We start from the raw sequence: 27,030 nt of genomic DNA, 5'->3' as shown, positions 1-27,030 counted from the left end.
GGGTGCTAAATAAAATCATGTGTCTAAAAGATGCTGTTGTATGAAGTGAGCCCCTCGAACTGACAGGTAATTAGCTTCTGCCACTAGTTTTAATTTCTTGTGTGGACCTGGCTACAGGAAACCATACATGGGTGGTAAGGTTTTTGTTTTTCCTTTCCAGTCTCCAAGGAAATGTAACCGGGTATGAATGAGAGGCCCAAGTCATATATCAGTAGTCTGCAGTGGGTCTACATAAATCCTTTTCTTTAAAGTTATTGAACTGTTTTGAAAACGGTCTCAACAGAAGTTATTCCAAGTGCACCAGAAAGGAAAGCAGAGTCTTCGAGAAAAATATACTCTCTTTGCTGAGCAAGGCAAACATATCAGCATTCAGAGAAACAAACCAGCCTCTTGTGTTTTATTTCCTCAACAAATCCACTGAAATGCTTTCTTTATGTCTTTAAAGGGCTGATAGACAAGGAATTTTGTGGCTACTAAAAATTAATACCTACAAATGGTTTGTAACCACTTTGAAAAGGCAGACACTTTAAAAAATGTTTTCTCTGTTGTTTATAGTCCTTTATTATGGCATCTTGCGTACTGTAAACACAGTACACATTTTTGTGCTTTTAAAAAATACAAATTGAAAGCATACTCTCAGGGGAAGAGTTTTTTTTTTTCTATTTAAGGAATTACATAGAGTATGACTTGCCTGCATACTTCTTTGCATAAGCTAACACACTATTGCAGAACTTTTTATAGCCAAGTACCTTATCAAATAATATTTTTCTAATAAACTCTTAGTGGCTTTCTATTATGATAGGCTTTTTAACTCTTCTAAGAACTAGTATTTAAAATAAAAACCTTTCTGTCTGTAAAGATAAGAAGTTGGTACTATTTAAAGATGACTGACGCAGTCATTTGATGAAATAATACCCTTGGTTTTGAGAACTTGAAGATGCAAGTGTGCAGACAAAGTGGCTTTATGAGAACTATGGTTTTTAGTCTATATTCAGTAGAGCTGGGGATAAATGTATCTGGACCTTGACCTCTTAGACCACAGAATGAGAAAGAAGTGCGGGCTATCATCTTACTTCTCCTAGATCTTTGCACAACTCAGTTCCTTAATTCCCAAGGGTCACCTCCATGTAGCCTTTTTCTGGTGACCATTTTTGGTGAAATGCAGCCTCCCTAAACGAGAATGCCGATTGATTCCTGATTTCTTTGGTAATGCACTTTCTCCATACTTGGCAAAAGCCTGCATTGCCATGTCCTTAAAATCTGTTGCATGGGTTTGAAGGTACCACAGAGCTGGGATCTTACACAAAGTCTGTAAATATTTAGTGAATGGATGTATAGAAGGGAGGGGAAGAAGTGATTTCTTTTCAACTCCACTTGAACCAATGAAATAAACCACCTACTAAAAATGTAATACTATAGTCAAAATCCAGGAAAACAGCTTCCAGTATTTTTTTTTTATCATTTTAGATTTGTGAGTCCAATTTTTTTTTTTTGTATCACCTTGTTTCCTAAATCCTGTGTTCCGGTCTGTGATCCCAAGCGCTCCTCTAAATGAGGCAGGTGGAGAGAGACCCATATTTGCATAGAGCAGAAAGGGCACTGTAACATCTGGCCATGGCAGTTGACTGGGTCCATTTGTTAGTGCTCATCAAATTCACATTAATGCATGAACTATTGTGAATGTGCAAATACCATTTGGGGTAGATTGTTTTCTCCCAGGCCAATGGCATTGACTTTGGGGATCTGCCCCTGGTTGTTTACTTGCCAATGGCATTTGACCTGGGGTTAGACCTGTGTTTAACCCTTTCCTGTAGGTCAAAAACAAATTGATTTGGCAAAAATGAAATTGGAAATGAGTCATCTGTGCAGCAGGTGTCCCTTGCTTGGAAAGCATTCCAGGTGGAAACATTTTCAGACCTGTTCCTGGGCCATCTCCAAGGAAGCGCCAGAGGTCAGGAAGGCAATTCCAAGACTTCCCATGTGGTCAGGTCTGGAGAGGGGGTACATAACAGGTGCCCACTCTGTGCAGTTTTCCCAGCAGGTTGGGAGCCTTTCAAAGAGGGCCATTTGGAAGATAATTTATTCATATATTCATGAACATTTGTCTGGCATTTTCTGTGAAGTGATTTACTTAGAAGTTGCCCTAAATGGCTGGAACTTTGCCCTTCAGTCTACCTCCCACTATCAGCCAAATGCTTTGATTTAAAGATGAAAAATATTGTGTTTTCTCTTTCTTCTTTCTAGAGGATGAGGAAGATGAGGAGATGGTGGAACCCAAAATTGGTCATGATTCTGAACTGGATAATCAAGATAAAAAGCAAGAAGTGAAGGAAGGTATGGTGGGGAGATGCCCTGGGCAATTATTTTTTGTCTAATTATTTTCTTTTAGCAAACTAAGAGATGATAGTTAAAAATAAAGCTTAAGCTCACATCCCCTTTGTATAAGATTTTGTATGATTACTCAATCCATTACATTTAAAAACATACACTGGAATCTCCAGGGCAAGAATTAGTTGTTTTCAGACTGATTTAAGCAATAAAGTGGAACTAAGTTCAGTGCCATTCACAATTCCAGTGACGTGGTTACTAAATATTTAGAGATAAGACAAACTATCAGTTGCCATGTTAAATCATGAAAGATTGTCATGAGGAAAAGGGGTGGATGCAATTATTTTATCAATTAATTCTGTACTTTTACATATGCACTACATGGAAACATTAATAGCAATCTCTATTGTTGAAAGTGTTCTTCCACAACTCAGCCCATATTAGGATAAATAACCTTTCACATACATTAGTGATAACAGGCACTAGCACTGGGGTTGGGTTCAGTGGTAGAGCACTTTTGTAGTAAGTGCAAGGCCCTGGGTTCTGATCTCAGTACTGGAAGAAAAAAAGAAGACATTAAAGACTAGCATTGATTATGGGCTTACAATCTACTTCCCTATCCTCCAAGCAGTTGAAAATACATTGTTTACTATTCAAAATGTCCTTTGGGGGCATATACTATTATTACCCTTGTTGTACTGGCAGAGAACTAAGAAGAGGAAGTTGTAAAAACCTCCCACAGGATACATAATTTATTCTAAGTCTGTGAGCAAAGAGGTAGGTTGAATCTTGCATGAGCCAAGACTTAGGTTGACTCTACAACCTGTATGTTATACCACAATACCATCTTCATGACATTTCCTTAGAATTTTTTTCTTTTACTACATTAAGACTCTCAGTCCACTGAGACAAAGAGATTTTTGAACTGTCATTATTACTGAAAAATGGTAAGTGGTCCCCGGAGAAGTGAGTGCAGGTCAAAAGGTTCTTCTAAACATCCAACCAGGCTTCTCAAGAACAGATCAACATAAGTCTGAAGGCATCTCAGTTAATATTTGAATGCTAAAGATAGCTGCAGCTCTGGCTCTGTGTATGGCAAATGCTGGATTGGAGAGTTCTGTAGGAATGTGTATGTGTGTCTTGAGCCCATGTGCTGCTCTGGTTGCTCATGTTCTCATGAGACCATCCACTTAGTCTGACTAGCTATCACACATTGCATCCACACACATTTACAGGTTTGGATGGTAAAATGTGGAGACACTTTCTAACTTCTAAAAATTGTCTCCTGAGGCAGAAGAGAAGGCTCAGTGGTTGTTGCTCTTCCAGAGGACCAGAATTCGATTCCCAGCACTAATATAGCAGCTCACAGCCATCTGTAACTCCAGTTACAGGAGACTCAGCACCTTCTTCTGGCCTCTGTGGGCATCAGGCACACACTTAGTACACAGACATGCATACAAGCAAAACAGCCATACAAATAAAATAGAAATAAACAAATCTTAAAAAAAGAAATTAAAAAGTAAAACTTGCCCCCTGCTAAGGCCTATTTGAGTTCTGCATGTGTGTTCAATTTTGTCTTGATGATATTTATGCAAGCTCAGTCAGAGAAAGCAAGTGTAAAGTAGCCAGGCTAAAGAAAGGGGTCTGCAACCAGGGTCCCCGGATCAAATCTTGGCTCTGCCACTCATTAGCTGCATCATCAATAATGACTAACTTGGTTGGCTTTCTTTCTCTTGGCCCCAGTTTCCTCATCTGGCAAGCAAAGATAATATCTACCTCCTAAGTTTGTTTTTTAATATAAGACTCAAAGGGGCTAGTATGGAACAACTTGGCACAAAATAAGCGCTGGGTAAGAGTTTGCCAAATTATTATTAGCGGTCTTGCCTTACAGTATGAGGTCTGTAACTGTGCCCTCCCCATGACGTTACAGCCCTGTGTGCCCCGGTTCCTTGTGCTCAGTATTGCTGTAGCCCATAGCTTTGAAATCAAAAGACGCTAACAGTTTTTTTCTGTTTCTAAGAACGATTTGTTAGGCGATTACCATGGCCAGTTTCAGGCACCTAGGAGGTCAGGTTCCAGGGGTGGCTGAGGTCAGGAAAAAGATTCAGCCTCTGAACAGTTGCATCCATAGAAGGCATCGGGTTAACTTCTTTCTGAGAAACTCTAAACAGATTCAATGGGAGCAATTCCACATTTAAACTTTTACTAAAAAGATCTTCTTTAAAAAGCCAGTGATGTGAATACCACTATCACGGGTACAGCCAGGGACAAAATAAGCCAGGATCTATTGAAATGCATTCTGTTTCCTTTTGCAAAACAGCTTAAAACATGCCCAGTAATGTGCAACTACGGTGTTCTTGTAGGCCTTGGCAGGGATTTCCCCACTGCCACCCCACCCCCAACCCCAATCCCCAAACCATCTTTCTGGCAAAGCCAAGCACCTCGTTCTTAAGTTCCAAGCAAAAACACCCTTCAGTTTTAACTGTTCCCCATGCTTTATGGAATTGATTAAAGCCATAGTGAAAGTCAAAAAGAAGTTTGAAAGAACATTTCCTGTTACCACAGCACTGTGTGCCTCCTTCTCCATTAATGGTGTTTCTGCAAATTAGCACGTAATGGGTTAAAAGCATGTTTATGTTGGCATCAAACCATCTGGGTTTTTTTTTTTTTTCCTTCTTTAAGCAGGACGGTATTTTGCAAACTTTTAAAAGACTCTCTAGCAGATCTAATTGTGGCGCCATTCCCAGGACTGCCATAGCGGTTAGGCTGTGGCAGCGCTTCCTTCAGGAACCCTGCCTTGAGGGGACTTAGAACCCAGCCATAAAAAACGTGCTTTGGGCTAAAACTGGATAGACACAGTTTCGAACCAGGGGACACATTTTGGGAAGCTCCTTTTTTTTTCTTTCTTCCTTCTTGTCTGTTTTCCTTTCCTTTCTTTCCTTCCTTCCTTCCTTCCTTCCTTCCTTCCTTCCTTCCTTCCTTCCTTCGTCTTATTTCCTACTCCTCCTCCTTCTTGAATTAAAACATCGAGATAGAAAAACATCCAATATGCACTAGTTTGTTTTTTTTTTTACATATTTCTCCATCTGACACCAAAATGCATTGAGTATAAAGAAACACAGTTTTGATTTGTTATTTTGCCATGTGCATTTTATTGCACAAAGAGTATACAAAATTGCAGGTGACTTTTTAACTTTTCATCAAAACTCTAGAACTCTCCATGTCACCATCAGGTAAGGGAATTCAGAACAGAAGTATTGGAGTCCTCACTCTGTAAATTCAGACGAGGCTTCTGGCTGTAAACCTCATGTTAATTCAGAGACAAACGTCTGTCTGCCTTAGTTTCATTTGGTTTCCTGCTGCTGTTTATGAACTGACTGTACTATAAAATTTCCATTAGGGCCATGGCCCCAATTTTATCTGATGTTTTCACTGGCTACAGGGGTTATTTATTTTTATCTTTTAGATAGTCTTACAAAAAAAAAATGTTTTAAACACCATGGTTTTATATTCCAATGTAGTGATGGATCATGAAAACAAGGCAGGCCATTTATGAAGTGGGTACTTTACAAATATAAGCCTCAACTTAAAAATGAGATTAAGGGTCTGGGAAGATAGCTTAGTCAATAAATTATATGCAATGCAAACTCAACCTGAGTTTGGGTTCCTAGCACCCATGTGAAAAACCAAGTGCAGCAGCCCTGCCTATAATCCCAGCACTGGGGAGGCAGAGATCAGCAGAGCTAGATGGCCAGTCTAGACAACTGATGAGTTGAGATTCCCTGTCCCAAAAGGGGAAAGGTGACCAGGACAGACAACTGACATTGACTTCAGGATGTCTATATATGTAAGTAAGCACAAAATGAAATAAAATATTCAGTATAAAGTGAGAGCTTCATTATGCACCTTTTGTCTTTGTAGAGACAAATGTTCTAAGAACCCTAGAAAAGAAGAGATAGAGAACATGGTAAATGGGACCAATTAAGGAGAAGCTAAGTACACGTTAGTGAGAAGAGTCAAGAAAACACGGTCAGGAGCACAGAACCATCTTCAAGGGTACATAAGAAATGTGCTTCCTGTGTAAGACTAAGAGAAATGAACATTTATGTAATTAAATAATCAAAAGGAATTCTCTAGTGCAATAAAATTTATACTAGATTTTAATCTTGCAGGTCACAAATTCATATAATTTCTAAATTTTTACTTCAAATGTTTAAAATTTCATGAGCCTGATGCATCTCTTTCATACATGTTATTCAGGCTAAATTAACTGGGTAAATTTACAAATTATCTTGTTCTTTGGATACTATGCAAGTCATGTCTACATAGTCTACTTTTCATAGAGTCTTCTTATAAAGGTGGATAAAGTATTGTTAGCCATCAACTCCTGGAAGGATTTCTCTGTGTTTCATATTATGAAGCCAAACAATGTATTGCATATTATATAGAGAGATGTATAATTTGTTAGGTTTAAGGGACAGACAAAGCTGCAGAAAGAGATATTCCAAGGAGAATTTGGGGGCTCATCTGGGAGGAATACACTGCTGCTCTTACTTTTGTATTTCTGTACTTGAAGCATTGTGGATTCTATTAACTAACACTTTATTTTTCTGTCTAAGAGACTTTATTTCTCAGTGTATCTTTTGATTGAGAATCCTGGGTACTCCGTTATATTCTCATTGCATTGTAACAACACTTACCAATTTAAATATTTTTAAACAATAGGAGATTTGCTTTAGTAAAAAAAAAAAACTATGGTTTTTCTTTAATTTGTAAGTTGAATATTGTTTATGACTTTTTAAAAATGCTCATCTGTACATGCATGTTATTATTTTGTACAAACAAATCATGTCATTTGATCCCTTTTAGACATCAAAGCTTAATATAAAGTGTATCCTTTGTTTTGGTTCAGCAGCAATTTGATTTCAGGCCAAATATTGTATTGTTAAAGATAATGTCTGGAGAGGCGGCTGTTTCACCTACCTGGACTCGGCCTCTGCTAGGACACTTTGATCAGCCATTTATCTTTCTCCCAGAGAAGAGGTTGCATGTCTTGAAAGTTGAGATCAAAGTGACAATAAGCTGTAGGGAAGAAAAAAATTACAGAAAATTACATGGATACTATTTTTTATTCAAGGTAATAGACTTGCAAGAGGGGATACAGGGTAAAAACGGATGTGGTTCAAAAAGATAAACAGAGAGTAGATTTTCTCAGACTGGGAGGAAGAGCAGGGAGGGTAACAGGAGGAAGTTGCTGCCACTTTGCTTAATCTCAGGCATGTCTTAAGTCACCTATGAACAGTGGTCAAGGCTGAATCTTTTTAAAAGACTTTCTGCTTGGCCCATAGTAGCCTTGTTTGGTGAGGGTCATTTATTTGTTAATAGTATCAACCAAACAAATGGGACCTGGCATTTTATAGATTACATTGAGTAGCTTTACTTTGCTCATAAGAGAGATAATTCAAGTGGCACAAGGAGGCTTAGAAAATAAAGTAATACATTACTTCTTGATCATTTATTGATGAATGCTTATCTATTTGGGGGTGCATATGTGTATTTGATTTTTAAACTGGCCTGCTACCCAGAGTTTAAGCTCAGATAAATAAGAGTCAGAGCAAATAAGTGGCTGCGAAAATGTTGGTTTCTTAGCATTTTCCTCATTATTAATGGCTTCTACCAAATCCCAAACTGAATTCTGAATCTAGACATCACCAGCTGCATCATTTTACAGACTGGCATCTGGACAAGACTACACAGTAGAACCTGGTGGGAATTTTGGAAAGTCCCAACACTCCTGGCAATTTTAGGGCTCTGGCACCTTAGACATCAAAGAACTGTTCCTAATTCTATGTGGGACTGCCAGAAATGATGACTGTGGACTGTGTTTGCAGTTCTTCTGCTGTAGTTGATGAATCATATTTTGCCATATTGTTAACTGGACAGCATTTCTGAAGTGCTAATCAACTACATCAGTATCATTCTCAGTTTTTTGTTATTTTTTATAAATAGAGTCTTGAGTCTCTTCAAACTCTGTGTTATGGTCTGAGTGAGGCAAGGAAAGGGGGAACCCAAAATGGAGAGAGAAATACCCTGTCATGGCTTTACAGAAGGGCTTCATAACAGTCCAGATTTCTTAGGACAATGACCTTGGAAAATAATTAACTTAGTCAAATAAAACTTCTATAAAATTATATGTAGCAGCTGACAGAACCTAAAAGATTCCTTTCAGCATGTGGCCAGGAAGAACCTGGGCCTGATTGTGCAGATGGTCTTAGAATTCTGTCTTGGGAAGCTCTGAGGAAAGTAAGTTCACCAGGGTCCTGTTGTTTTAATCGCTGACTCTCCTGTGAGCTAAATATCAGAATATAATAAAATATAATAAATTCTAAAAGAGGGATGGTTCAACTGTCCCCTGGCTGACAGAGGTGGAAGTAGGGTTTCCAGAGGCCATAAAGATTCGACTGAAAATTCCTGCCCTGCGGGCTTCTCCAGTCTGGAAGAGTTCCTAATCTCTGGCTTAGAGTTTTATATAAAAAGGCTTGCTGAAGGAATTGCTTGTACAGCCCGCAGCTGACACTGAGGTGAGCTGAGTTGCAGACTCCATGGAACCCTGACAGTCACTTCATCTCCCCGTCTCCTTTTGTATCTTCAAATTTAACCAGATAAGACTAAAATGAAAATTAAATAACCACTCTAAATCTCAAAAGCAACTGTGGAATGTTTCAGGGATGCTAGACATTGAAAGTCAAATGGAATTACCTAGTGAAGAGCAGAATACCATCTGCATGTTGTCACAGATAGATCCTAATTAGTACAATTTTATCAAAACTTTTTTCTACCCTATTTGAGTTTTTTTTTCCCAGTTCAGTTTGAAAGAAAATAACATTTAGAATTGAGAGCTTAAAACATGCCAGCCTATTTTCATTTATAATCATTTTAATTCCTCAAAATGGCAAGTAGATGAGATATGAAATCTTTTAGAGAGGATAACTACAAAAGCCTTTTGATGTTTTTCTGTTCGTTTAGTGGCTGCCTGTGAAGCTACTGATATTTTAATTATCGTCTGCTGCCCCCACAGCCCCTCAGTCAGCCCCCAGCTGGCCCAAACGACCAGTCAGGCCTCGGCCTGGTGGGCCTTGCTGTCCCAGGGCCAGGCTCTACCACAGCAGTAATATGTAGGTTAAAATAAAACCTCTATCATTCTATATATCAACAAGACTCAGAAGTCAAAGGCTGGGATGAAAGCCTGCTAGCTCAAAGAGGCTAACTAGCTGACCTAGCTTTTTTGACCAGAAACACCACACAAGACACATCTCCTCCCAGAATCCAAAGGAAGCTCAACTCTAGTCCCCACCCTTTTTGTTCCTGTTCTCTTCTCTATGCAAATTTCTGGCTTCTCTGTGGTCAGTTCCATCAGCAAGCAACTGCTCTGCCCCCACTCCAGGTATAACTTTATTGGGCCATCTTAGGAGTGTCAGAGTGTCATCAAAATATCCCAGAACACCTTTGACATGAGTTTGAGAACAATTTATAATCCTAATTAACAGTGGTTGGCTTTCCTGGATAAGCAAGCTCTTTCACAGGTGGGATTTCTCTAGGACAGTTTTAAATTGTCCCTTTTCCTTCCCTAACAATCTCTTTTGCATAAAAAGCCCCTCCAAGGGAGCTGACGGAGGAAGAAAAACAGCAGATCCTGCACTCGGAGGAATTCCTCATCTTCTTCGACCGAACCATCCGAGTGATTGAAAGAGCACTAGCAGAGGATTCTGACATCTTTTTTGACTACAGTGGTCGAGAGCTGGAGGAGAAAGACGGGTTCGTTGCTTCTTTGTGTTTGGAAAAACAACAGTGTGATGAGTTGTGGCTTCTATTGTGTTGGTGTTCTTCTTTCTATGCTGCCCAAGCTGGTCCTGTCCTGGACTCAAGTGGTCTTCCATTCTCAGGTTCTCCAGTGCTATTAGCCCAGATGCCCACTGCCTGCCCAGCTTTTCTCACTGATTGTAAACACACTTATGCGTTGACTTTTCAAAACCCAAGTCTAGCAAATGAGAGGAAGATGAGATTCCTGGACTGATTTTTACCAAACAGCTTTGACTGTGGGCATTGGTTATAACTTCTGGTTTATTGTTTCTCTGTTAATTATCATGTGGCCCTGTGAAATTCTTTTGAACTTGATATCTGCAGCCCAGGCCAGGTGATAGAGACAAGCAGAGTCATACACATTGTCCTTTGAGAAAACATTCCCCAGTCTCCTGCAGTTGACAGAGATGTGAGTAGATCTGCTAGACTGCGTCTTGTTGACTAAACAAACAGAAAACTGGAGAAAATAAGCATGAGCTACACAGAGTCACAGCAATGGTGAGAAACAACAGTTTGGAACATTCATCTTCTTTTTGGTCCTGTAAGATTATGTATGTGTTACATATACATATGTATGTTTTAGGAAACACATGGTCAAGACATATTTACAGATAAAACAAAAAGTAGCCAAAGAAATGGGGACTCTGTATGACTTTCTCTGTGACTGTGGTTGGTGTACATGTTAGAAAGGGCAGTAACTGCCAGCCACCACCATTGGGTATCAGGAGGCACATTAAAGACATGTAAGAAATAGACATAGTTGGATTGTAAACTACAGATTTCTTTTGTCTGAGAACAACACACGAAGGTAAGATCACTTGCCTATCACATCAGATCTGATTTTTTTAATTATTATTTCTAAAATTCAAATGCATTCCTTTTTAAATTTGTTCATTTATTTTACACACTGACCACAGTTTCCCCTCCCTCCTCTCCTCCCATCCCTTTCCCCCTTCTGCTCCCTCCATCCACTCTTCTGTCTCCATCAAATACATTTTTTTTTTTTTTTTTTTTTTTTTTTTTTTTTTTGGTTTTCGAGACAGGGTTTCTCTGTGTAGCTTTGCGCCTTTCCTGGAACTCACAGAGATCTGCCTGCCTCTGCCTCCCAAGAGTGCTGGGATTAAAGGCATGTGCCACTACCACCTGGCCTCAAATGCATTCTTAAAGGACAATGTGACATCAACATTGAGGATGCTGAACAGAACACACCAGAGGTGTGAAAAATAATTCATGAGGGTGTTTTGAAAACATTCTCAACAGTTGGCATCATTAAACTGCACAGAATAGATAAGCAGGATCTTGAATTTGCAAGCTCTACCAATGTTAGTTTTCTTTTAAGAAGCCATTTCTAGTGACTCAGCTAGTTTCAATGGTCTCCCCTCCCTATCTTAGTACACAGCCCAGTACTATACTGGTTTTTTGACAGGACTAAATTGCATGCACCTCTTACCTGAGTTTGTAGTGCCATAGGATTAGTTGGGGTATAAGAGTCAAGGGGAGGAAAGGGAAATCATACTTTATCAACTGAGCAGAGCTCAGCCAGGCTACTCGTATTCTGAACAAGAGCTATAGAGGTGAGTGGTCCTGATGTGACGTAATGGAATAAAGTGAACTGAAGAAGGGTGACTGTAGACATTTTTCTAAACAGAAACTGAAGGACTTTAGGAAGATTTTTTTGCAGATCCAGTAGCTACTGGCACAGAACAGGCATTCCTCAATTTAAGCACACAGACCCTTGAAGCAATTTTATGAGTGTAGAGTTCTTCAAAGTCAATACCAAGGCCAGTTGAACATTAGCCAAATAAACACTGGCCAAATTACAATCAGTCCTCTGAGATGAAATGTTCTTTTGGTCCATGACTGACATGGATGTCTGGAACACTCTTGAGATACACCAGCTCTCCACCATACCTGTCACTTGGCAGAAATTATCGCTTACTGTTACTCAAGGAGACAACTACTATGGTCATTCACAATTCACAGACAGAAACATATATATCACTTTGAGTCTAATAACAGAAGGTAATATTGATATCAGATAATTGCCTGTATTTTATGCTCCTTTAATAGGAGGGAGGTTTTTTTTTAATTTAATCTTAATGTATATATAAGTGTGATTACTCAAGTGGAGATAAGAGGAAAACTTTTGGGAGTTAGTTTTTCCTTCTACCGTAGGATAGGGGAACTGAACTTAGGACATCAGGCTTGTACACAAATATTTTTATCTGCTGAGCCCACTTGCTGGCCAAGGGAAATTTTAATAATTCTTATTCAGGCTAGAGCCAATTAAAGGGAAGTAAAATGCTTCAAGACTCACTAAGATAAGAACCTGAAGCAAAGTGGACATTTTATACCAGGCTCAGAACAAACTCCAGAAGCTTTTCTGAGCCAGTACATGGAGCTTTTCATAAAGAAGACTACCTTTCATTCATTTGCACATGTTCGGGTGCCACTGTCTAGACTGGCTTCCTGCCATGCAGGAGTGTTACATGCTTTTGCTATCCCACTGCTTCACTGGGAGCCTGGAGGAGACAAAACTCGGTTCTGGAACCTCACTTTTCACCTCTGCTATTTAAAACCTCTTAGGGATGTGCAGGCTGGAGCCAACCTTTCCTTCAATCGTCAGTTCTATGATGAGCATTGGTCCAAGCACCGAGTGGTCACTTGCATGGACTGGTCTCTCCAGGTAAGAATGAGGGCTGATGGGACAAACTTGACTTGTGTGTTTATGATGTTTGTATAAAATAGTAAGATAGTTGTTCCTCTATTTTGGATATATTTACTAATCTGTGACTCTCTTCTTTATGCCCATTGGTTTTTGTTCACATTTTTCAGAAATTTGGGGGTTAATTCTCCATTCAGATAGTTGTATTTATTAGCTAGCATGTTCTCAGTAACAGACAAACAGCCTATGGATACTTTTTACCTGTTCTGACCTCGCATTCAGCCAGTTTGGTTGTCTTCCCTGTACTTTCAGAACCAGCTTCCTCCCACTGAATTCTCTCTACTCTTTGCAAGTTCTCTTCCCTTTGCAGACATCTGATGTCTTCTCTATTGTTTAATGAACTCACTGACCAGTGTTCTCCATGGCTATCGATTTGACTACTGTGTAGACAGTTTTGCCTCCTACTCAATCTCCCTCCTAATTCTACCTTTCACATCAAACAGATCCATGCTGTACCCAGAGAATTTCAAACTAATCATTAATGCATCATTCCAGATAGCTCCAATCTTCTTTTGCTTACTATATTATCTATATGTCGAAGATATCATTATACACCCCAGGACCTAACATAGAACTTTCATCATCAATATAACTAGCTTCTCCATCATCTTTCTGACTCAGTCCATCAGCAAGAAAGTCCATTTTTCTAGCTGTATGTTCATCAATCTTACATCTACTTTATTGAAAACCTTGTAACGAGGCTGGGTGTGGTGGTGCACACCTTTAATCCCTGAGCAGACCTGGTTTCCAACAAATTTAAAAAAAGAACAACAACAACAAAAAAAAAAAAAAACCCTCAAAACTATGCACTCTACTTTGTGTATGTCTGCTTAGAGTTTTTCCTTGGGATATATAACCAAACAATAAATGCAAATATAACCATTTCATTCCCTGAAATAATGTTCCTCCTTGCCTATTCAAAAAAAAAAAAAAATAGTCCAACCCCCAAACCTGATATTTGAAGTGAAAACAGGCAACCTGATGAATGGACAACCCAACCAGTTGACAACATGCAAATCAATATGCCCAGCACCAAGCAACAAAATAAATGTAAAGCACACAACTTAGTTGTGGTGAAGTCAGACTTTGAATGCCCGTAGCCTGAATTTTGAACCACATAGTGAATTTATTTTTAATCTGTATAGTTTATATGACAAACACTATACCAACTGTCTTGAAAGTTTTATCTTATTTTACCCTCAAGAGAATTATTTAAGCCAATCATTATCAATATTTGCATGGGATAGCTGAAGAAACCAAGACTCAGTAGATGTTCTGTAAACTGGCTAACAGTCACTCAGCTAAGGTACAGTAGAGCTGGACTCAAGCCTTGTAACATCCTGCTGCATAGGTTTTAACCATTCTTTCCCTCAAAGAGCTGCTTCTGAAGCTGAAACCAAAGTAGCTTGGAGACGCTGAGTGATCCAGACAAGTGCCATGAGAGTTCAGTGTAAGTGAGGCTCACTCTCCATTCAGACGAAGCATCTCAGAAGACTGTGATTTAGGCAAAGAAGGAGAAGAAGGTGATGTGGGAAGATAAGCAATAGAGATATAAGAGTCTCATGTAATCCTGTTGGGAATTGAAGGAGAGTACAACCCCCAAAGCTGTACTGTCAGCAGCCACCAAGTGGGTGGGGGTTCTCTGCTCTTGAATCCTCTTTGACATACAAACAACAGAGCACAGACAGCTCTCTTGTACAAAGACTAAGACAACAAGCATGCCCAGTCTCTCTGCAGTATGTGGGTGGTCTGTGAACATGCCATGGTATACAGAGAAATCAGATCCAAGTCCTAGGAAACACTTTACTTGGTGTGTTCACTTATTCATGGTCTGGAAATCAGACAGGAACTTTATCTGACACATTCCTCAATCAAGACAACTGTTAGTGGTTCCCAAGTCAGCTGCTAAGGCTCCCTGAAGAGACTGCTGGTCTACCAGTCAGAAGGCTGGTCCCACCTCACCTCAGTGTGTGGTTGCATGGGTTTGTTTCCACATAAGGTCCTTCCCATGTGACATTTGTGTCAAAGGAAGTAAACCTGGAAAGCAGAAACTCTGCCACGGAAAGACATTTCCTTTCTTTCACCTCTCTCTCTCTCTCTCTCTCTCTCTCTCTCTCTCTCTCTCTCTCTCTGTCTCTCTCTCTCTCTGTCTCTCTCTGTCTCTGTCTCTGTCTCTGTCTCTCTCTGTCTCTCTGTCTCTGTCTCTCTCTGTCTCTCTGTCTCTGTCTCTCTGTCTCTCTCTCTCTCTCTCTCTCTCTCTCTGTCTCTCTCTCTCTCTCTCTCTCTCTCTCTCTCTCTCTCTCTCTGTGTGTGTGTACATTCATAAAACCTGCCTTTCTACACTGTGGAAAGGGATTTGAAATTGTCAGACATGCATTTTATAGACAGTTTAATAAAACAGAATCACTAATTTTTGTGTCATAATAGTTTTATGGGTTCAAAGAACCAGATTTCCATTCTTCTTAGATGAAGGGAATTTCTGAATTGGTGTGTACGCTTGGTGATATTAAGACAACAGAGAAGGGTGTGACACAGGTTTGGTGTGTAGTGGCTCCAGGTATGCCTTGGAGAGTTTCCTGTGTGAAACAAAATGGAAATGGTGGGAGAAAAGGAAAGGAACATGAGAGAGCTACATAATTCTACTTTCTCTTCTGAGCAGCTCTAATCTTGTCAAATTTGTAGAGTATCCTATATACACCCCCCTCATAAAGAAATGTCAGCTCTGTCACCTATAAAAAAGTATGTAGCACAAGAATACTGTCCACAGCCCATGCGTCAGACTGCCTAGGAGTATATAAGTCAGACTTTTACCTTGTTCACACCATATGTACACCTATGTAAAAGACATCCTCCAATACTGCAGTCACACAGGACACTAACCTGAAACATCTTTAAAAACTTGTCTGGTTATGAATTCAGTCAAATTTACAGAGGCGAGAGTTCCTTCTGGTACTAATTCAAAGCCATTAACACTTGGAGTTTACAAGCACTTTATGCCATATTCTCCTTCAGTGTGTTCCCCCAATCTGTTCCCTCCCAAACTCATGTCCTCTTTTTCTTCTTACATATAAATGCACAGAAATGTAAGTACAGCCCGCTGAGCCTATTTAGTGTTGCTGGTGTGTATATGATTTCAGGGATGCCCACTTAGAACTGGATAACCAATTAGTGGCCACATCCCTCTCTCAGCAGTTCTTAGTTGCCTACAGTTCTTTACCTAAGGTGAGGCCCCAGGACATCTCCTCCTCCCACTGTAGCATTTTTCTTGATGTTATCATTGTTCAGCTCCTGTTTAGGCAAGCATGTTGTTGAGGTATCATGGATGCAGCTTCCCTTTCATTTCTAGGAGATACATTCTCATTTTCTGATCCTCTGACTTTTATAGTCTCTCCACCCTCTTCCTCAATGATTCCCAAGCCTTAGATGCAGGAGTTGCATTGTAGATATAGCAACTGGATCTAGGAAGCCCATGATCACTTGTATTTTGACGGTCATGGTGCTTTGTAATGGTTCTATCTACTACAAAGAGAAGCTTCTTTGATGAGATGTGAGAGCTACACTGGTTTGTGGGTATAAATATAAGTATTTAGAATGTAGTTGGGAATTAAGTTGGATTAGGAAAGTGGTGGTAGAAGGTTATTTAAGATCCATGTCCTCACAAGCCCTGCGAAGTTGGGTAGGTTTCTACTACCAGGGACAATTTCACTTCCGTTAAGTGTGCCTAAAGTCCAATTAGACAGCTGTTGGTTACAGCTAAGATATGAGTGTCACTACTTCATCTTAAGGGATGTCTTCCTTTACTGGTCATTGTTATTCATAGGCATCAAAACTTGGTGGACTACTGGTTGTTTCCCTTCCTTGGCAGCTTGCATAGCATCTCCCAGTACTGCAAAAGCTAGTCCTCAGGAAAGAGCCGTCCATGTCATATCCAGTTCAAATCCTTCAAGGCCAGTGTCTGAAGTGCATGCTGTCTTTAGCAGTTCAGGGTACCTTCAACCTCTGGGAATCAACTTGGATTAGGAGAGTGGTGGCAGAAGGTTCTTTAAGATCCATGACCTCACACTGGGGAGGTTTCCACTACCAGGCACAATTTCCCTTCTGTCAAGTGTGTCAAGGTCAATTTGACAGTTGTTGGTTACAGCCAAAGGCAGTAGCAGTAGACTGCATTGCGTAGGGAGTCTCTTGGACTCTCTTGACCAACAACTCAAAAGAGAGGTTTTCATGCCTAGTACTGGAGGTTGTTAGTCTGTGGCTCTTGGAGATAGGTAGGAAGTGTTGTCAGCCTAAGTATGGCTTCATTTCTTTTTTAAAAAAGCAATTTTAGGTAAATAAAATATGTGGTTCCTTATGGCTTTTTCAAACAATTTATAGTGTTAGTCTCCCTCCCCAACTCCCTCCTTCTTATTGGCCTCCCTCCCTCTTCCCAATTAACCCCTGGCACATTTCTCTCTTGTATCCTGTTACTCCTGTCTCTACCACCACCACCACCACCATCATCACAATCACCACCACCACCATCATCACAATCACCACCACCACCACCACCATCACCACCACCACCACCACCGTCATCACCACTACCACCACCACCATCGTCACAATCACCACCACCACCATCATCACAATCACCACCACCACCACCATCATCACAATCACCACCACACCATCATCACAATCACCACCACCATCATCATCACAATCACCACCACCACCACCATCATCACCATCACCACCACCACCACCACCACCACCACACCACCACCACCATCATCGCAATCACCACCACCACCACCACCACCACCATCATCACAATCACCACCACCACCACCACCACCACCATCATCACAATCACCACCACCACCACCACCATCATCACAATCACCACCACCACCACCATCATCACAATCACCACCACCACCACCATCATCACCATCACCACCACCACCACCACCACACCACCACCACCACCACCACCACCACCACCACCATCATCACAATCGCCACCACCACCACCACCACCATCACAATCACCACCACCACCACCACCATCATCACAATCACCACCACCACCACCACCACCACCATCACAATCACCACCACCACCACCACCACCACCATCATCACAATCACCACCACCACCATCATCACAATCACCACCACCACCACCACCACCATCATCACAATCACCACCACCACCATCATCACAATCACCACCACCACCACCACCACCACCACCACCACCACCACCACCATCACAATCACCACCACCACCACCATCATCACAATCACCACCACCACCACCACCACCACCACCACCACCATCATAAAATCACCACCACACCACCACCACCACCATCATCACAATCACCACCACCACCACCACCACCACCACCACCACCATCATCACAATCACCACCACCACCACCACCACCACCACCACCACCACCATCATCACAATCACCACCACCACCACCACCACCACCACCACCACCACCACCACCACCACCACCACCACCATCATCACCACCACCACCACCACCATCATCACAATCACCACCACCACCACCATCATCACAATCACCACCACCACCATCATCACAATCACCACCACCACCATCATCACAATCACCACCACCACCACCATCATCACCACCACCACCACCACCACCACCACCACCACCATCATCACCACCACCACCATCATCACAATCACCACCACCACCACCACCATCACCACCACCACCACCACCACCACCATCATCACCACCACCACCACCAAACAGCACTCACCCCCACACACACCTTTTGTTTGTTTGTTTGTTTGTTTTTTGAAATAGAGTTTCTCTGTGTAACTATCTTAGCTGTACTGGAACTCTCTCTGTAGACCAGGCTGGACTTGAACTTACAGAGATCCACCTGCTTCTGCCCCTGTCTGCTGGGATTAAAGTCATACACCACCATGCCCAGCTAGCAGTCCTTTTTACTTTCCTTATTTTGGAGTTACTCCAGGTTCTATTCACCCCTGAGAATTTGGAGAAGGAGCTGCAAATGAGAGAGAACATGTAGTGTTTATCTTTTTGGATCTGGGTCACTTCATTCAATATAATCTTTCCTAAGTCCAACCATTTATCTGAAAATTTCATGATTTCATTTTTCTTTACAGCTGAATTGTATTCCATTGTGTATATACATCATTTTCGTTATCCATTCATCTACTGATTTAGATGTTCAGGGCATTTAGATTGTTTCTGTTCCCTAGCTACTATGAATATTGCAGCAATGAACATGAACGAGCGAGAATCTGTGGAATAGGATGCCCATTCCTTTGGGTACATGCCAAGGAATGGTATACCTTGATCATATGGTACATTTGTTTTCAGTTTTCTGAGACATCTCCCTACTGCTTTCCATATTGGTTGCACTGGTTCAAAATCCCATCAACAGTGAATGAGAGTTCCTCCTTTCCCACAACCTCACCAGCATGTGTTGTTGACCTTAGCTCTCTGGGGTAAGATGCAATCTCTGAGTCATTTTTCCTTGCATTTCCCTGATTACTAATGATGGTGAACATTTTTTGAGATATTACTTAGCTATATTCTTTTGAAAAATTCTGTTCTGGTCCCTAGTCCATAGTTTAATTGGTTCGTTTGTTTTCTTAACTCTTTGTTTTCTGGGTTCTGTATGCATTCTAATGTCAGTCTTCTGTCATATGTAATCTGGCAAAGATTCTTCCCACTATGTGGGCTTTCTCTTCACTTGACTGTTTCCTTAGCTATACAAAAGCATTTTAGTTTTCTAGGGCCCCAGTGAAAACATTATACTGCTTTCCAAACTCAAACTACCCAAGTCCAAATTCCTCTAAACAAACACATGGCCAGGTCTATCACAGCTATATCCCTGTCCTGGTACCAATTTCTGTCTCAGTTAAGGTTTACTATTGTTGTGAAGAGACACCATGACCACATCACTCTTATAAGGAAAACATGTAATTGGTACGACTTGCTTACAGTTTCAGAGGTTCAGTCCATTATCATCATGAAGGGGCGCATGGCGGCATGCAGGCAGACATGGTGCTGGAGCTGAGAGTGCTACATCTTGCAGGCAACAGGAAGTCTACTTCTCTGTCACACTGAAAGAAACTTCAGAAAAAGAGACCAAAACCCACCCCCATAGTGACACACTTCCTCCAACAAGGCCATACCTCCTAATAATGCCACTCCCTTTGGGGGCCATTTTCTTTCAAACCACCACAAGATCTTTTATCTTTTTAATCTCCTTGGTTAGCTTTATCCCTTAATATTTTTGAAACTAGTATGTGTATGAACTCCTTTTTACCATATTTTGTTATTGTCATATAGAAAGGCTACTGATTTTTGGTAAACTGATTTTTTTATTTTGACACTTTTCTCAACTTGCTGATAGTATCTAGAAGTTTTCGGCAGGAAATTTTGGGATCTGTAATGTGAAGTATTATATCATTTGCAAATAGGGGTAATTTGAATTATTTTCCTATCTATACCACATTATTTTCTTTCTCTTGTACTTTTTTTGTATAGTTAAATTTTGGCAAATTTCCTAACTTCTACTGGCTTGAACTCTTGTTCACGAAGTCCTGATAAAAGATGATACCTAGTTTTCATGCTTACTGTGGACATTCAATGAATCAATGTGTCTAGTAGACTGAGTGCCTTAAGTGTCTGGGACATGGGATGACTCGGTAAATATGACATGGCAGTAGTGGTCACAGTGGTATTAGTTCTCAAAGAATACTATCCCTACTCTCCACTCCTCCAAGGAAATTTTAAAAAATATTCCCTGGACTTGGGAACTTCTGTGATGATGCCCTGAGCATTTCTAGATCTTTCTTCTTTTATATCTCTTCACAAAGCCTACAAACCAATGTCCTTTGAACATTTTTTTCCTTAATAAAAATAATTTTTAATAAAGTTTTACTTCTGGATAGATTAAATAAAAAGGAAGAATTTATTGGCAAGCTAATACAGTAAATAGGGAATCCATGGAAGATATGAAGACCTACAACTCAGGGCAGGAAAAAGACATCTGAGTAATTTGGAGGACATCACCAATAAAACATTGTCCCATCCAAAATGTATATCCAAGTTAGAGAACATCATTAGGTTGTTTTGGTCAAGTACCAGCTCTGCTCTCAGTCATCTCTGGGAATCTGGGCATCTATGTATTGTCGAGCAATTCCCAACAGAGGATCCTGTGAGGCAGACAGATTCAGGAAGAATTTCCTCCCCTACCTTCCTACTATTGCAGCTAGCTACCTCCCTCTCCTCTCCTTAAAGCTCACCAAGTGGCCATTGTTGTATATCAAATGTCCTTCCCACCTGTCTCCCTGAAATGCCCACTCCTAATGAGAGCAGCTTTTTGCCATCTCCACCCTCACCATGTGCCCAGCTTCTACAGAACCTTGCTGATACTGCCCTCCTGGCTCACATGGTGTCTGAGCTGATGTTATTCCTACATGTGTCTTGCAGCTAGCCAAGGGTGAGTTCCCGCAGAACAGAATATGTTAACATGAATGTTCCTGTCCCATATTGAATGAGTAACAAGTGAGTTGTGACATTGCCCAGCTCAATGCCTAGAACATAAGAGCCACTTAAAGCATGCTGACTCTCTTCTCTCCAGGAAAATATTAGATTCTGTTTTTCCTGAAAACCTAGCTCGACTTGAGAGCAAAGCCAGTAATTTCTGGGTAAAATTTCTCTAAGTTAAATGTAGGATAATCCAGTCTTTATGAGTAATTAAATGACCAGAAATTTCACAATTGTTAAAAGCATAATCTTAAACATTTAAATTTCCATAATTGCTTTGGAAACTTGATAATGAGTAAATATGAGCAGCCATGCTCAAACAAATAGTTTTTTTTAAAAAAGATGTACAAGAAGACACTCTGAAATCATAATAGTCTGCATGAGATAAATGTAAGTCAGTCCCTCTACACCTTGTAATTCCTGTTATAGGAAAACTGCCAAAGGCATTTTCCTGGTGTTTTCACTAACGCACTGCTAAAGAAACTTGAAAGCCAAACAAGTTAAAATATTTTTAGATGGAAAAAAAGAAAAAAAAGAAAACCTGCAAGTGGGTGTGAACGATGAGACCCAGATGTGAAGCTGTGGGATGCTATTCCAGACACATCTGGCTGCTCTCTGGCCCCTGCGGTAGTGGTGTCAGTGTTTATAGACTTGCCTTTTCACATGTGACATAGTTAAACTTCAGATGGACAGTCTGGAGACTTCTAAGTTTATCTGGATGTTAGCTTCATTGAATGGGCTCTGAATCAAAGGCCTTGCTTAATAAGCTTTGATTCATCTGCTGAGGAGCATTTTCTAATAAAGAATGATGACTTCCCTTGGTGGCCACATCCATGTGTGCTGTGTGCCTATGCCTCTTCTGTAGCAACAAGTGAACTGTAACTCTGTAGTTGAAAGAATGAATAAAGCCACATGGAAGACTTATATTTAGTTATGGTTCATATGAAGGGAAAGTTAAAGTTCACATTTATAAAAGTATTGTTCAATTTGAATATGTACATAGCACAGTGAACAGGAAGAGAAAACTAGATTATATGTGAGAAGTGGTTCACATAAGCTGTAATAATGCTGGTGTATAACAGAGCAACTCATGAGGAGCCCATGGGAGGATGGCATTTGTGTGACACTTAGATATCACTCATGAGTCTCTCTCTTTATTTGATCATACTCAGGACAGAGTTCATGTGGGGTAAGAAAGTGTTTTCAATACCCCTTTAGAGCAGTGGTTCTCAACCTTCCTAATGCTGTAACCCTTTAATATAGTTCCTCATGTTGTGGTGACCCCAACCATAAAATAATTTTCATTACTACTTCATAACTGTAAGTTTGCTACTGTTATGAATCATAATGTAAATATTTTCAGAGATAGAGGATGCCAGAGGGGTTGTAGCCCACGGGTTGAGAACCACTGCTTTAGAGCCTTTCTTGTTATTGTATGATTATGCTTCTTATATTAATGGATTTAATTACTATGCTGTTTGATAACAAAGGAATTAATATTTATGCTGATTGCAGAGTTACTGAAATGAAAGAGAGTTTCTAAAATAAAAATTACAATTATTCAATAGATTTTTGCCTTAACACATCATGTGCTGGGATTTATTCAACTATGGGTTACAAAAATAACAATAAAAAACACCCTAGTCCTAATACTCAAGGAGCTTTTGATTTAGGGAAATACACAGTGAGGAAGGAACAGACTACAACTGAACAACCGTTTTAATAGGGGCTAAGAGGCCAGGGAGGTACATGGTCAGGATTGTCTGGAGGGCTTAGTATCTTCATTCAGTCTCACAGGTGAGTTAAGGGGTAAGCAAGACAGAGGGATCTCCAGGGAGCAGGAGATCAGAATCCTGGGTACAGAGATAGTACCTGTGAGCTTCACAGTGACCTGGTAAAACTGGATAGAGAGTGTCCATGGGCATAAGGAAAGGTCATAAGATACTAAACCGCAGCAATAGAGAAGGGCACACCAGAAAGGATTCTACATGACTTGGATTTTCCCTTGAAAGCCAGGATAAACCATTAATTGTCAAGCTGAGGGTAACTTGCCAAATACACACCTTACAAATTTATCCTGGCAAAGGTTGGAGTAGGGAATAGATGGCCAGAGGCTGTGGAAAGCCCGAAAACAGGCAGCTGTTGAGGAGTCTGATACCCTCCCTCATCAGACAAGAAGTTAATTTTGGTGTCTCTGCCCTTAAGAATGAAAACAAAATGGAGATTCAAAACGTATGCAGTACTTAGTAATAGACTACATGTGGAGTGGAAAGAAAGGAAAGAGTAAAAATGAAAATAGAACATCTGGTTTGGCCAATGAGGTGAAGACCAGGTATAAGGCACAAACTTAGGAAGCCCTGGACAAGCAGTAAGCTTTGTGAGGAACCCTATCAGCATGTTTTCTACACGTTCCTCATGGTACTGATAAATTTCCTGACATCCCAAGGAAACCCCAGTGGGCAGTCAAATACTAATATCTACAACTCTGAGAAATATCAAGCCTACAGAGAAATTTGGAAATTATCAACATATTAAGATTTTAAAAGTCATTGGGATTGACAGGAAAACCTACAAAGAAGGTAAAAATAAAAGGAAAAAATAAGAAGTAAGAGAATAACCTTGTGAGGTTATTGTATGTATGCAACAAAAGAAGAATCTGTATGGGTTTTGCACAGCAGTAAAGAGAGAAAATCAGAACAAAAAGTTGTCATGGGAACCAATATAGAAAAAAGGAGAGGGTAGGCCAAAGTGATTGATTCTATAGGACTCAAGCATGTTTCCAGTCTGGTAACCATGCATGCACACACAAATGTGAGAGACAGAAAAGCAGGGTGTATTGATTTGATATTAAATGCACCAATTTTTAAAAAGATTGGACCACTTGAAATATGTAACACAGCACAAATATGTAGCATGAGCAATTTCTTATGAGACAGCTGTGGTAGTGTACACTGATAAAATATGTTGAGGTCATCAACAATGTGGAAGGATCATGAGCAAATTCCTATGCCATCATCTTAATGTAATGAATTCTTGTAACCTTTCTTTTAGTACCCTGAGCTGATGGTTGCTTCTTACAACAACAATGAAGATGCTCCCCACGAACCAGATGGCGTGGCCTTGGTTTGGAACATGAAGTTCAAGAAAACCACACCAGAATATGTCTTCCACTGTCAGGTAGGAGTCAGCAGAGTAAAAATAACTCCCATCTCCTACCAGACCAAACACGCTTCAGGCTGTACTGCATCTGTCTTGGGCTGGGAGGAAGAACCGAGTTTAAAAATGGAATTGTTGACAATTTTGGAAAATTCCCCCACAGTAACCTAATGTTTTGGGAAAGTGGCAGCCCTCTTCAAATGGTTAGGAAGCCTGGTTGGGGACTGTGTGTCATTTTCTTTCTATTTAAAACAGCCCCCATGAGGATGAGTTTCTAAAGACCTCGCACTTAGGAAGAAACTGTGGTGTACCACTTCCTCTGCTCAGTGCGGCATATGCTTGCCCACCCATGTGGATGCCCTCAAAGCATTACCAGACGAGCTCCCTCCTGTATCTGAAACACACTCCAGTGGATGCTGCTGCTGTTTCTAAGTCTGTAGACATCATACTGTTCTGGAGATAATGATACTGTTGAAGCTGAGTGGGAGCGGGGGAGATTTACCACCATCATTACTTGAGTTGAGAAACATAGATGGTGTTTCTACTTTGCAAACGCAGATTCCATCAGAGAGGTGGGGGTGTTTTACTCCTTGTGTTGAATGACATGTGTCTTCTCTTCCATTTGACATGCTGGAACTAACATTAGGCTACACGTGGATATGTTCAGCTTCACTCTGTTGCCATGACTTTGACCAAATGATAGGCCTTGGCATGAGTCAGTGATTGTGCGCAGGAAAGTAGAAAGCAAACGCTCTACCTCAAAATTTCAGTTCCTCAAATATTAGAATTTGAAGGTACCAAGAATTACCCTGAAAACATGCCTCTATAGAGGGAGGGAGGTAAATCTGCTGGTCTCATCCTAGGAAGCTCTGTGCCACTTTATATCTAAGACCTGAGCGTCTTTTTGAACTGAAATATGTTTACTCTTTAGGACATTATCAGATATAATTTGAGGAACAGGAGCTGCTGGAATAAAGGCTCAGTTTCAACATGATTGAGTAACCTCTAACTCTGGCCATGTTTTTCTAATTTGCTATCTCACAAACGGCTTAACAAGAAGTCTAGGCCTGTGTAGTAAATAACCTTTATATTTTGGACCTTTGAAATGAGAACAGTTTTTTTTTTGTTGTTTTTTTTTTTTAAGATTATCAAGTTTGTCAGCCTGATAGGCTCTTTTTGTAAACATAGAAGCACAAAATCCTAATTTTGTTCAGTCAAGGGGTTTGCTGCATTGCCAGGAAAATACTATAAGGATTATGGGATAAGGGAAGCACATTTTTGAAAGCCAGGGCCTTTTAAGCTGTTTTGATATACAGAAAGCCTATCTTTAATTTTAAAGCTCCAAGAAGTAGTTCATGCTGTTTCAGTCAATGCTTACGATGTTTATCATAACTTCAAGTTTTTCTAATTCTATTAACTGAGTATGGTGGCCTGTGGAAATAGTGGGTAATATGGTTAATATTCACAGTATTATATAGTAAACAAGCCAATGGGATCATGATAATACTTAGTAAAGAAGCAAGGACCAGAGATCTTTGAAATCATCAGAATTTTTTAAATTATTTGTTTCATCATGGCACAAAGCTAATAACAGTATTCATTGAGGCAAGCATCCTTTCTTCCTTCTTATGGAAGCTTATGATTCAAAAATTACTTCAATGATTATTGTGCTTTAGTTTGGGTTTCTCAATCTAATAGTACATTAGATTTAATGTACTATTTTAGAAGAAAATATGGTCCTGCTTTTATTTTTTTATCCAGAAATATGTGCATAGACAAGATAAAATCACATAAGAGTTACCAAACAATGCTGAATAAAATCTCTCCATCTCCCAAATTGCCCCTACTGTCTTTAATTCATCAGGTGACCAGAAGCAGGTGGCAATTTAAAGCTCTGTGTGCTATCCCAACTGGGAAAACTGGTCATCTGACTCTACGGCTTCAGATAAGTCAAAGCTGTTTCATTCAGCTACACAATGCAACTGAAGGTATTTAATAGCAAAACTGTGGTCTCAGAAATGAAATAGGTGGTTCATGTAAGTGACCTAGATATTCACGAAGGGCACATTTAGGGAAAATGAAAGAAAAAAAAAAGCCTAATGGCAGAATGCACTCTACTGTCTAGTTTGTGCTGGTATTTAATGGCTCTTGGGCATTCTAACTATAGCAACTGCTGGGGGAAACTGTAGACCCCACTTTCTGAAAGGTGAAGAGAATGAGCTCTGAGCCCTCTGGGAAAGAGGGAAAAATAAAGAGGTGACAGCAGAAGTAACCACAGTCAGCCCTCTACATCCTCTGGTTCTGTATCCACAAAGTCAACTCCCCGTGGCCTGGGAACATTTGAAAATAAATGTCTTACCGAACACACACATGGTTTTCTTCGTCATTGCCCTCTGAGTA

The 27,030-nt window shown here is 40.4% G+C and overlaps 1 protein-coding gene across 7 annotated transcripts in view; it reads left to right on the top strand.

Annotated features, from left to right (window-relative positions):
- The window catches only part of Dync1i1 (dynein cytoplasmic 1 intermediate chain 1), a 309,433-nt gene that overhangs the window by 184,436 nt on the left and 97,967 nt on the right, over positions 1-27,030 (top strand). For all 7 annotated transcript variants that reach the window (XM_036181069.1, XM_036181067.1, XM_036181068.1 and 4 more), the window contains 4 exons: positions 2,245-2,334; positions 9,981-10,143; positions 12,775-12,874; positions 24,526-24,651. In XM_036181069.1, coding sequence (XP_036036962.1) covers positions 2,245-2,334; positions 9,981-10,143; positions 12,775-12,874; positions 24,526-24,651 — 479 coding nt within the window. The remainder of the gene's footprint in view (positions 1-2,244; positions 2,335-9,980; positions 10,144-12,774; positions 12,875-24,525; positions 24,652-27,030) is intronic.

This window comes from Onychomys torridus, chromosome 3, assembly GCF_903995425.1.
Source record: "Onychomys torridus chromosome 3, mOncTor1.1, whole genome shotgun sequence".
Lineage (NCBI taxonomy): Eukaryota > Metazoa > Chordata > Mammalia > Rodentia > Cricetidae > Onychomys > Onychomys torridus.
The sequence above is the reverse complement of the archived record's forward strand: the minus strand, read 5'-3'. Positions and strand labels throughout refer to the sequence as shown.